Consider the following 12373-nt stretch of genomic DNA (forward strand, 5'->3'; position numbering starts at 1 on the left):
CAGTGACAGACATTCAAATTTAAGGTGTCAGTATGAGTGTCACAAGTGTGCAATGGAAGTTTTGAATGCAAATGTGAAGAGCTTTTGTGTGATCATTGTATCACTCGCCAGCCGAAGTAGTACATGTGTTTTCCCAGTGACTATGGAGGCTGAGGCTCAGCAGTTTTGTGAGACCCTGTTTTGAAATTTTAAAAGGCCCGAAGATGTAGCTCTACAGTGTTCCAGGGTTTGATCCCCAATTTAAAAATCCAAAAGAAACTTCATGACTTGTTTTAAAGCTTGGCTGTGCTTTGTCCCCATCAGAATGGAGGGGATGCTCTGTCAAAGCTGGATCTTGTTGGCTTCACTTCTGTCTGCACACATCCGCCAACACTCTGCCTTTCTTCCTTTTTTTTTTTTTTGGTAACAGGGACCACTAAGCCACATCCCCAAACCTCATATTTTGTTCAGAGACAGTCTCAGTAAGTTGCTGAGGCTGACTTTGAACTCACCATCCTCCTGCCTCAGCCTCCTGAGCCGCTGGGATTGTAGGCATGCACCACTGTGCTCTGGAAAACACTGCCTTTCTGATGAGTAAGGAAGAGTTGAAAGAAAAAGAACCGGGGCCACCTTTCTGTCACCTTTTCTAGCCCAAGTGGTTGGCTAATGAAGGCTATGGTAGGTTCCTTGGTTGTGTTTCCTGCAAAGCCAGTGTCTTTGGGGCTACATTTTAAGAGCTCTGGTTTGGATTAAAAGTGTGGCCTTTCCATGCTGTCAGTCCCCTCTCCCCCACAGGTCTCTGCCCACCACCCCATGTGAGTTAATAGTATTAAGGAAGAATATTTTGGGTGCTGGGGCTCAGGCTTTCACAATGCTCTGCATTGAGCTACACCCCCAGCCCAGGAGAGGATTTTAAATAAAAAAATGTGTGGGAGAAATATAAACTGGGAGCACTCATTTTAGGCCAGCTGAGGCATTTGCTTAGGGCTGTGTCAGTATTGTAGGGCAATGCTGAATTTGCACTTAGACCACCTGGAGACCTGGGTCTCCTGTCAGTAACTTTCTCAGTGTTGATTTCCTCATCCGGAATATGGGACTATAAACTATGAAATATTAAAATGAGGATAATCAACCCCTCCCTATCCTGAAGGTGGGGGGGGGACTGTTTCTAGGACTATCACCTCCCACTTGCAGACACCAAAATCAGAGATGCTCAAGTTCTTATGTACAACCTAGCTTGTGCATGAGCAAGCGTGTAAAAACAAATCCCACCATTATATGTCATAATACACCAATAAAAATGTGGAAAAAAGGCAGCAAAAAGTACTTTTTTCTTACCAAATTATCATACTGTACTCTGTAAACATGAATATTTTAAGTAATAAAGTTTAAAAATAAATAAAAGAGGTTAGTATTCTTCCATATATCTTAAGTCATCTCTGGGCTACTTGTCATACCTAATGCAATTAAATGCCATGCAAATAGTTATCAGACTATTGTTTAGGTAAATGATGACAAAATAATTCTGTACATATTCAATCAAGTATTTTCGATCTGAGTTTTGTTGAATCTGTGATGCAGAAGGTGTTTGCATGACCCTTAGCCCATGGACACAGAGGGCTGACTGTGGTGCATGTGAACCACCCTGGCTGGGTTGGTTGCTGAAAGTGCTTGGCCTTGCCTTGGGTCTCAGTGCAGAGACCCTCTGTGCCTGGCAATGACAACATAGGACACTTTCTACTCCTGTTTTCTTTTTTTCCTCTGAGTATTTCCAAAGCGAAATGCCAAAAAACCTGCCATCAATGCAAAGAACAGACTGGAAGTGGTTTCAGATTTGGGGTTAGGAGGGCAGAAGTGTCATGTAACCTGGGGTGATTGTGAGGACTGGGCTAAGATGCCATAAGAGGACAGGATGCAAAGAACACTCATCATCAGTCCCAGCCAAGGGCAGTGGTGGTTGGATTTAGATTTGCTTCGTGGGTGGATTGACAGTCCTCCCAGCTTTTTGAGCAACTGTTTACTCGAGCTCTGTGCCACTCTTCCAGACTTGAACCTGTGTGCTTGGTTTCATTTCTTAATTTTCTCATTTATGTTGAGTACCTAAGAAAGGATAACAGGAAATAAAGTTTTCTGAGTATGTGTGTGTGTATGTGTGTGTGTGGAAATATTTGATCTGCTCACCTGACAGGTTATATGAAAGCAACTGCCTTGGCTTATGGTCTATGGAAAGAATTGCTCATCTTAATGATAAGACAAATATAAATAAGATGATAAGGATCTTAGCAATAAGAGTGAGGAAGGCCAGCTAACACCATCGTCACTTGTGCATAAGCCACTGTGGGTCACCCAGCACCTTCCTGCTAGGTGAGGACCCCAGGAAACCCAACAAAGCCCATGCCAACTTGCTGACCTGAGGAACAAAATGGTGATTACATTAGGCCCCATGTTTGGGGGATACTGTTACACAGAGTAAGATAAGTAATACAGCACTCTACTCTTTGGAGCGGGGACTTGGGCTAAAGTTGGCTCCATTTCCTACACCTTATTGCCCATCCCCTGTCTTTTCCGTGGCTCCTTTGATTTAGTTCCCTCTCTCCTGTGTGGAATGGCAGAGCAGATCTATAGTTCCTCCAGGGTCTATTATTTAATCATTAGCTTTGGCATAATGTCACTGGTGTGTCACATTTGCAGAATAAATCCTCCTCCTCGGGCACTGGGTGATGTTCGGCCTGTGAGCGCTGTGTAAATCACACTGCCATGAGGTAGAATCACGCCTTCTCATTGGCCCACATACTACACAGCATCCGAAGAGGTTTTGGGCCTGCCTGTTAGGGAGAGGTTGTGCTTTGGCAATCTTTACTGTCTTGGAGTCTCAAGAAGTCAATAAATCACATCCTTTTCTTTCTGTGCAGAATTTGGAACCCATCAAAAAACAAGACATAGCAGACAGACTGATGGAGATGAAAATATCCATTTTATGACTAAGAGGCTGATTGTAAGACGTGGCTGTGTGTGTGTGTGTGTGTGTGTGTGTGTGTGTGTGTGGAGTGGGGGACCGAGGGGCGGAGGGGGCTGTCAGTAACACTGTGCCCTTAACTTAAACCACAGCTGACCAGCACAATGGGCCATTCTCAAGCTGAGCACACCTGCTTCATATCAGAGTGGAGGTCCAGTTGTGAGGCTGTGGAAGCTCCAGTGCACTCACCCTCCCGGGGCCCGCAGGGGAATGCTCTGGATGGCCTCATTGGCTCACGATGCCTGAAGAGATAGGAGTTAGTTTGTTTTGAGATTGGGTCTTGCTATTTTGCCCAGGCTGGTCTCCACTCCTGGGTCCACATGATCCTGCTTCAGCCTCCCATGTAGCTGGGACTTTAGGGACCCACCACCCATGCCCAGTGAGACAGAAGTTATTCATCTCCGCCTAATAGATAAAGAAGCAGCAGTTCCTAGAATCCGGTCAACAGTCCAAGACAAGGGGATTACACCTGAGAGCCCATTGTGCTGACCACTGAACCATGCTACCTGTGACTCACTGACAACCAGGTACGGAGGTCATGAGCAGGCACTGTGAAGTTCTGGCAGGAAGAAGTTTGGGAGTCGGTGTGGAACAGTCCAGGGGGAAGGACAGTGAGCCTGGGACTCAAGTCTTAACCAACAGCACCAACATGTGCCCACGCACCCACTGTTTGTAACAACTCTGAGACCAGGCCCCTGGTCCTCCTCACCTGTCCCAGCTCCTCACCACCGAGTGCAGTGTGTGTGAAGGGCATACCATGCTCAAAACAATAGGAAAAAAGCACGTAAAATAGCTCCTTAATGTCTTATGGCTACATGTTGAAATGTAATACTTTGGATATATGGGGATAAATAAAATATATTAATTAGAATTATTTTTACCCATTTCCTTTTACCTTTCTAGTATGCTTACTGGAAAATTTAAACCACATATATCAAATATTAGGGATCCAACACAGATATACCCTGGAGACTGGAGTGCATGGCTCACAGTATATTTCTCTTGGACAGCCCTGATAAGGAAGAGCTGAATGATGTAATCAATAAGATCAAACATGAAATAAAGCTTTGCTAGTTCTCAAAGTTCAGTATAAAATGTCATTCAAGAAAGCAACTTTGCTCTCTAACCAATATTAAAACCACAACTAGAGCTGGGCACAGTGGAATGTACCTGTAATCCCAGCAACTCTAAAGGCTGAGGCAAGAGGATCCCAAGTTCAAAGGCATTCTCAGCAATTTAGTGAGGCCCTAAGTAACTTGGAGAGACCGTCTCAAAACAAAAAGTAAAAAAAAGGGTTGGGGATATGGCTCAGTGGTTAAGCACCCCTAGGTTCAATTCCTGATATCAAGGAAAAAACAAAAACAACTAAAATCAACATAATCCTAATCCTATGAAAATATAGGAAGTCTCTCCTAAATAACTTGTTAAAGATGAGAACAATATAGCAACCCCGTGAGACCCTGATAAAGCTGTAATTAGAGGCAAATTCAAAGTAGCAAAAGCTTTCATTAAGAAATGAATGGAAGGGAAAGTGACTGAATTAAGCATCAGGCTCAAGAAGTTCTAACAAAGCATCTCAAAGGAAATCCTGAAAAAGAATATGCAAAGACAGAAAAGAAAATAGGAGAGATTGTCATATTAAAAACAAAACCACAATAAAATATATAACATTTCACTTGTATGATAAAAAATTGCATACATAAAAGTAGCACACATTTGTGGGACACTTCCTGTGTACCAGGATTAAGCTATGCACTTCACCTGCTCAGGTTCACCTCCCGTCTCATTATGTGGTACAAAAGTATTGTTGTGGCTATTATTGTTCATTTTCTACATTTCAGGAAGACAGGCACAGATAAATTGAACTCACATATTGAATTAATCTCTTCACAAAAGTAGGTGCTAAAGAAGAACTGGAACCCAGATTTTGGGGAGTTCAGATCTTGCTATTTAAAATCTCTGCACCTTATGGAGGAGTAGGTAAAACAACAAAGAAATTTAAAAATCCCATGTGCAACTCTGTGCTCATACTCATACATTTGGAAATCTTTATGAAGGATATAATTCTTGACTAAAATATAAATAATCAAAATGAACCAAGACATGGATAATCTAAACAAAGTAATGATCATGAAAGAGAAGTTGATAATTGCATCTGGAAAGAAAAAGGGGGTGGTTAGTGATTCCAAGAGGAAATTATTTTAAAAATGACCTTCAAGGAATAGAAAAGTCCTATGATAAAGGACAGGTTCCACAACAAGGGAAATAGAAAGCTGTGGGTGTCCTCACTATTTAGTTAATAGAATGAACTCAAGACATATATTTTGAAGAGAAATATAGATACTGTTCACTTACAAATATAAAAAAAAAGAAGCTTTCAACAAAACTTCCATGAATAAGCCCACTTGAATATAAAATGTCAAATGATGTCATATCAGAAAAGTTAGGACAGATCTACTCTGACAAACATGAAATTCACAGAAGTTTCTGTCCTCTTGATATTAAAAAAAATCGGATGCACTCTAATATCCATTTATAATTTATTTCTAAAAAACATTTAATAAACTATCTTTAGAGCAGTTTTAGGTCCACAGCAAAACTGAGGGAGGGTTGGCATGTGCACAGCCTGGTTGTGCTGGGGCAGTGGGGTAGGTTGCCCAAAGGCCAAAGAAAGTGCCCAGAAACATCTCGGGAGACATCAGGGAAGGCTTACAAGGGATCAGTTGCTGTTCCTAGAGGTGTTCAGAGGTGACAGCAGACAGATGGCTCCTCCATCCCCCACAGGGCTTCACTGAGCATGGCTTCTCTTCCTCATGGTGTCTCGTCCACCCGTGGCCAGCAGGACAAGTGACACGTGTCCCCTCCACAGTGTCCTCTGTTCTGTGCCCGTCTCCACTCAGAGAGGGGTTTTATGTCAGGCTGCGGAAGCAGTGACATCATCAGCATTGCATGGTTTACTTGTCTGACCACCATCCCAACCGTCCTGGTGAACAAGTAAGAAAGTAGCTTTCTACAGGTAATGCTGACTCGCTCCACTCCCAGAGTGCGAGAGAGAAGGCCAGCATCTTCAAGGGGATGTGGAATCTGGACTTTCTGACTCAGGCTTGCTCTCATTTTTCCCCTGACCAAGCTAGATTTGGGGAACAGAAAGGGGCATTCAGGAACATGGGGTTTTACTGCCCCCTTTTCTTTAGGTGTGAGACAAGGGTACAGCTTTCCCATATACTCCCTGCTCCCCTCCAGATAACCTCCACCCATTACCAACATTCCTGTCAGAGTGGTAGTTTCATACAGTAGAGGAGCCTAAGCCAACACACCACTCACTATAGACAAAACACCATGATTTACACTAGGGTTCCCTGTTTGTTCATGTACCAAGCTATAGATTTGGATCTATTTATTTATTTATTTTAGAACTCTTAAACTCAGGTATTGGATCAATTTATAATGACATGAATCCACCATCATAATATTGGACAGAGTATTTTCACACCCCACCACCCCAAATCCTCTGTGTTCCACCTAATCACATTTCCCTCCCAACACCTGGCAGTAAATTTATATGGAATGTTATTCTACCTTTGATGGTATTATTAGAAAGATTTTAAAAGCTCTATTTAGTTGGCATAGAGAAAAATAAGTGCTTATTATAAATGGTTTTCTTAGGAAAGAAAGGAACTCACCCAAATACTTCATGTGACTTGAACAGTCTCACCTAAATAAGAATATAGGTTGTTAAGTAAAAATGGATATTCCACCTAACTTGATTACTCAAGTAAACTCATTGCTGTTACCAAATCTGTCAACAAGAAAAGTAACTTGAAATGATAGTTTCAATATTATGTCAGTCTATGCTTTCCATAATTTTGGCAACGTAAAACCTTACAACTTAAACTAGGTTAAATTAAATAGTAAATAGTTATTAAATGTCTAGATCATTTTCAAATAAAATGACCTACTGAACTGTTCAATGCAGGAATTTTGGGCCTCTTATTAAAGAGGGACTAGAGACAATTATTCTGCCAGTAAGAGGGCCATGCTATTCGAAAACTATGAGATCATGCTATTTCACCAGCTATTAAGGTTGTCAAGAATTAAGAATTTTAATTAACATATATATAATTAAACTACTTGAAATAATAAGAATGAACTGCACAAAAATATAGAAAATGTAAAGCAAGCCATATTTTAATATGAAAAAGTATATGTGTGGTATTTGTTTTCATTGGGGGAAAAAGACAATATTGATTTCAAGATTATGACCTATTGTTCCAGAATAAAAAAGAAGAAAAATACTGAGATAAAAACTGAACATATATAGAAAGTTGTAAATCTGTGAAAGAGGAATTCTATATGTGGCTGAATTACCAAGATATTGGCACATTATAGTTGTACTGACTGATAGGATTTGTTGTTGTATATGTGTACATGCACAGTTTAACAATATAATTTGGACAATATTGCCCCCCAGCATCTCCCTCTTCCCACCCCAAGGTCCCTTTCCTCTACCTCTCTCCCTTTGATTTTTAGGAGATCTGTCCCCATCTTGGTTTTCCTCTCTAGCTTCCACATATGAGAGAAATCACAGGATCCTTAACCTTCTGAGTATGACTTATTTTGCTTGACATGATCGTCTCTAGTTCCGTCCATTTTCCTGTAATAATAAGCTGTTTGCCAGGTGTGGTGGTACATGCCTGTAATCCCAGCAGCTGGGGAGGCTGAGGCCCTAAGCAACTTAGAGAGACCCTGTCTCAAAATAAAGGGCTGGGACATGACTTTGTGGTTAAGTACCCCTGTGTTCGATTGTGGTACCAAAAATAAATAAACTCTTTAATATATTGATGAAAATTAGAATTGGATATTCTCTCTGTTAAAAGGACAAAGTTTTCTTAAAGTATTGGTCTGCTTTTGTTTAATAAAGTTTTTTTTAAAAACTTACCTTTTAAGTAATTTACCAGGTAAAAATATCTTGTATTTTATTAACACAATTCCTTATGCTAGAGGTTTTCTCTAATTAGGTCTTTTTTAGTTTCAGAAACATGATTATTTTCAATATTAAAAGAACTGAGTTTTCTTTTCATGACTGTGTCACTTCCTGTGTTTCTTTTTCAAACCTTTGGTCACTTTGGAGTTCACAGTGATCTGTGGTCCTATTTAATCTAGTGTTGTAAACCTTTTAACATAATTTGATAGTTTTGTAAACCCAAATTCCAAATTAAGTCTTTTTGGCATTAGAAGTTCTAGAAAAGTCCCTGAAATCTCTCAAAACATTTATTTTTTTCTCCTTATAAGCAGAGAAATGTTAAGTTCATTGGGCTTACTCGATCTGGTAAATTGCATGGAAGCCATTGTCAAATAATAAATGATGCCAAACCACATTTAAGCTCTATTTGTTATTGACATGAATGTTCCAGAAACTGCATGAAATTCCTGAAAGTCTGAGGCAGCCCGGTATGATGTGAGGAGCCATACTTTCCGTTGTTGGGGTCAGATTGCTTCTGCCACAAAAACAACCATGTTTCCTTGTTGACTGCATTATGATAAGCTCATCAGATGTTTAACCGCACCCTTTGATTTAAGTCTTCTGTCATCCACAAATAGCTGTTATTGTATTCTGAGGCTTCTTTGAAGGCTTTTGAAAACAGCTATGATACAAAATTGCAAAATATTCATAAAAAAAAGACTCCGACAACTTTATTTTTGTAGTGCTGGGGATGGAATCCAGGGCCACGAATATGCTGGGCAAGCAATCTCCCACCGACCTTCGGCCCCGGCCCTCTAACACCTTAAGGTCATATTGTTGGATTGCATAAGAATTTCTAGAACTTTAATGGAAAACTGATGAATTCATAAAACTGCTGACCAAATATCAAGCAACACAAAAATGAATCATATCAGACTGAATTAACTGATTAGAATAATTATACTTTTGATAGCACTCATATTCTTATTTGCCATCTGAGTATCTGGAGAGTTTTAATAAGAACCTGTTTTCCTTATAACAGGATGTTATTGGGCAAGTCCTGAGTTTGACTCCTTAGAGAAGTTTTTAAAAGTTTAATCTGAGATTTTTCATCATCTGGTAGTCTTAAAAAGCTGAAGTTGGCTGATAATAATATCAGTAAAGCTCTCTGGATATTATCAAAGCACTCACTGAAATATCATATATTAAAATATATAGAGAATTATAGCTTTTGTTTTGCTTATGTAATCAGGTCAAGTTTAACAAGGTTGGACTGATTTTGTTTGGTAAAATGGGGGTAGCCACAAAAGAGATCCTGAATTTAATAAAGATAGTGTGTCCATTATCAAATGCTAGTACTATTAATTTTCTTTAACAATTTATTATGTTTCTGTAAACTGGAAGGAGTCCTAATATTTTCTGAACCTGCCCTGTGGCGAGCAGACGTGCCTTCTCTCAGCTCCTCTATGCTGTGAGGAACAGAAGCTCTCAGGCTGCACCTGCCCTGAGCTAGTCCATTTTGAGTCCAGGTGCTAAGGAAGAAAGACTCGGTGACTTGTCAGGGCAGAGAGATAACCACCAGAGGCTGCGCATACGGACTTATTGAAAAGAGTCTGCACAGCACAATCATAAGGCACAAACTGGTAAGTCAATTAATAGTACAATAAAAAAATGACCACCCGTGAACTTATCAAATTAAATCAGAAGCACATGGATGCATGGGCATATCGAGTACAAATCAGAGATATCAGACTCAGGAACTTATCAAACACCCCAGACCCCTCTCCTGAGATGCATAAGAGGAAAGTCACCTAAGACAGTGGCATAGTGGCACACACAGAGCCACCATCTTATCAGACCACCTGTGACCACGTCATGAAGTTGACAGGTGATGCGCTTCAAGCTGTTCCCCCAGGGCTTCAGCTCAGCTTCAGCAGGGCTATCTCCCTGCTTGATATGCTCACTTTGAAAGCACCTGTCTCCTGGACCTCTGCCTTGAACAGCTGCACCTTCAACAGCTCTGTGCCCTGAGCAAGTGACTCTGCTGGTTCTTAACCTTATCTGACCACTCACAGCAACTCTTTTATGTTTGCATCTGTTCTCTGCCTTGGCTCTCAGTGCTTCCTCTGGAAACCCTGTGGCTGCCTTAACTTTTCCAGAGCCTTCTGTTATGATATAGAGTAGTGATGCTCCAGTGTGACTGGAGGGTTATAGAGATAAGTAATTAAGGGTTATCGAGTAAGTAATGAAGATTAAAATGGAATAAAAGAACCTGTGATTGACTTGCTCCCAAAACCGAGTGAACCATGAGTGTTCGGTAAATGAAAGCAAAGGAATGTGATGCGCTTAGTGAATTTACCGATATTCAACAAATTCTGGCCTTGTGGAAAGACAAACATGTCCCGTCTATGTTAATGGCAAAGCCCACTCACCACGAGCCCTTTCCCTAAGCCATGCAAGCTGGAACGTGATGGCTTTGAGCTTTACAAAGATGACTACAGCAGATCTCGGGTAGACAACCTTCAAGACAGCTGCTCCCATGTCATGCAGGGAGTTCACCAGAGCGCCAGCGACAGAACCAGAGCCACCCAAACGGAAAAGCAGAAGAGCCCATCTGGTCACACCTGTCCTCATTCCACCAGCCAGAGATTCTTCAAACTCAAATCCTCAAATCTAGAAATCTTCTCAACTTGCTGCAGTAGACTCAAAACTTTCCCAATTTGCTCAAATATTAACCTTCATATTCATTTTATTGTCACAGTGCTACCTTGAATTCCAGAAATACAATCTGAAATGAAAACTTTAGTTCAATAGTACCCAGATAGAAATTCTTGTCACTTAACAGCTTAACAAGGAGTAGCTTATGCTCTCATTTGTAGAAGATGCTGTTTCTATGTTAGTAAATTAAAAATCACTGCCCACAATTTGAAGGACACTAAGAAGCAAGTCCAAATCTTTCACTGACAGGTGCTGCTGCCTCCGTTGATTTTTTTTTTTTTTTTCAGTTGATTAAATCTTGTTTCCTAGGATTCTCGGTTTTGGGAATTTTCCAGGCTTTGGCCCTTATTCTCCTTATAGTCACATAGTGAGATGCAATTTTTTTCAGAGGTTTTAAGGCGTCCCCACTGCCACTCACTCGTCCAATGATTGCCATCAGGACCAAACATTTGGAGAACTAAGCAATCTTACTACCCAAGCTAATAGTGATCATGCAAGTTCCGATAATGAGGACTGTGTGTGTGACTTCCTGTGGACGACAGCATCATCAACCGTTGATGAGAAGGTATACTGAGTCTATTTCAGTGACCATGTCAATAGTGAAACAATGTCTCACTTCTCTTGGGAACCATTGTTTGAGTGCATTCTCAGTAAGCCGAGAAAGTTGTCAGAAAGGGGGATTTTGTTAAGTAAAGTAAAACGAAGAGCAGATCTGAAGGAATCCTGAGCCAACCGAGCTGGTTAGGCTTCGTAGTGACCTGACCTGCTCGATTTGCAGACAAGTGAAACTTAACCTGAGTTATTTCTTCTATTTGTTTACTTGTTTTGGTGCTAGGGATGGAATCCAGGGCCTTAGGCATGCTAAGCACCCACTCCACTACTGAGCTACACCCTCAGTCCCTAAGCTATTTCTTACAAATGCCTTCAGTCAACAAAAACAGAACTGAAGCCAACCAGTCAGAAGTAGCCAACAACATGTAATTATATAACTAGGGACATTCTAAAGGGACAGACCAAATAGGGCAACGGTATAACTGGAACCAATCAGATGCGTCCTTCATGTCACATCCGTCCCACGAAGCCTCCCTCTGTGTCCTTCTATGAAGCCCCTGAACCACTTGTGGCTTGGAGCTGCTGACCATGGAATGTGCTGCATTTGACCATGCCTCAGTTTACCTTTTGAGCAGTCCAGAGCTGACTCTGACCCTCACCTTTTCAGAACACTGCAGTTCAAATTCCTCTGTGAGTCAAGCGGAAACTTGGTGTTGATTAGATGGCTGTAAAGGGCAACCACGAGCAAGGTGCCCTGTGATAAAGTCTTTCCGACTGGTCAAAGTCCTCTGTCCCAGATCGCTTCTGGGGCACTGGGCCTTCTCAGGGAGGGACCAACCCTCCTCACGGAGGGTGTGACCCCAGCTCCAGACAAGAATGAATCTTTTCTGGCAAACTTTATCTTTTATTTCTGCTTTTCTAGGCATGAATTTTGGCCTAAAAATTCATAGGGAGAGGAAGAGGTAGGGTGCATGTGTGGCTGTGTGTGTGTGTGTGTGTGTGTGTGTGTGTGTGTGTACACCCAGCTGTTGCTATGTTCCCCAGAAGTTTCCTTTGAAATTCACCCTATTTAAATAACAGGAATCTCTTCCCCTCCTCTCAGATTCTGAGGCTTTCTGAAAGTGTGCCCACACTGGTTGTGACTG

The 12373-nt window shown here is 41.3% G+C and overlaps 1 protein-coding gene across 1 annotated transcript in view; it reads right to left on the minus strand.

The window, feature by feature from the left end:
• Positions 1-5895: 5895 nt before the first annotated feature.
• SEL1L3 (SEL1L family member 3) overlaps positions 5896-12373 on the minus strand; it is a 145769-nt gene continuing 139291 nt past the window's right edge. Inside the window, exons 24-25 of the mRNA XM_081303559.1 lie at positions 6679-6710; positions 5896-5914 (exon numbers count right to left, since the gene is read on the minus strand). Coding sequence (XP_081159685.1) covers positions 6688-6710 — 23 coding nt within the window. The 3' untranslated portion in view covers positions 5896-5914; positions 6679-6687. The remainder of the gene's footprint in view (positions 5915-6678; positions 6711-12373) is intronic.

The sequence above is a fragment of the Spermophilus citellus genome (genome assembly GCF_964194105.1).
Source record: "Spermophilus citellus genome assembly, chromosome: 8".
NCBI classification, from domain to species: domain Eukaryota; kingdom Metazoa; phylum Chordata; class Mammalia; order Rodentia; family Sciuridae; genus Spermophilus; species Spermophilus citellus.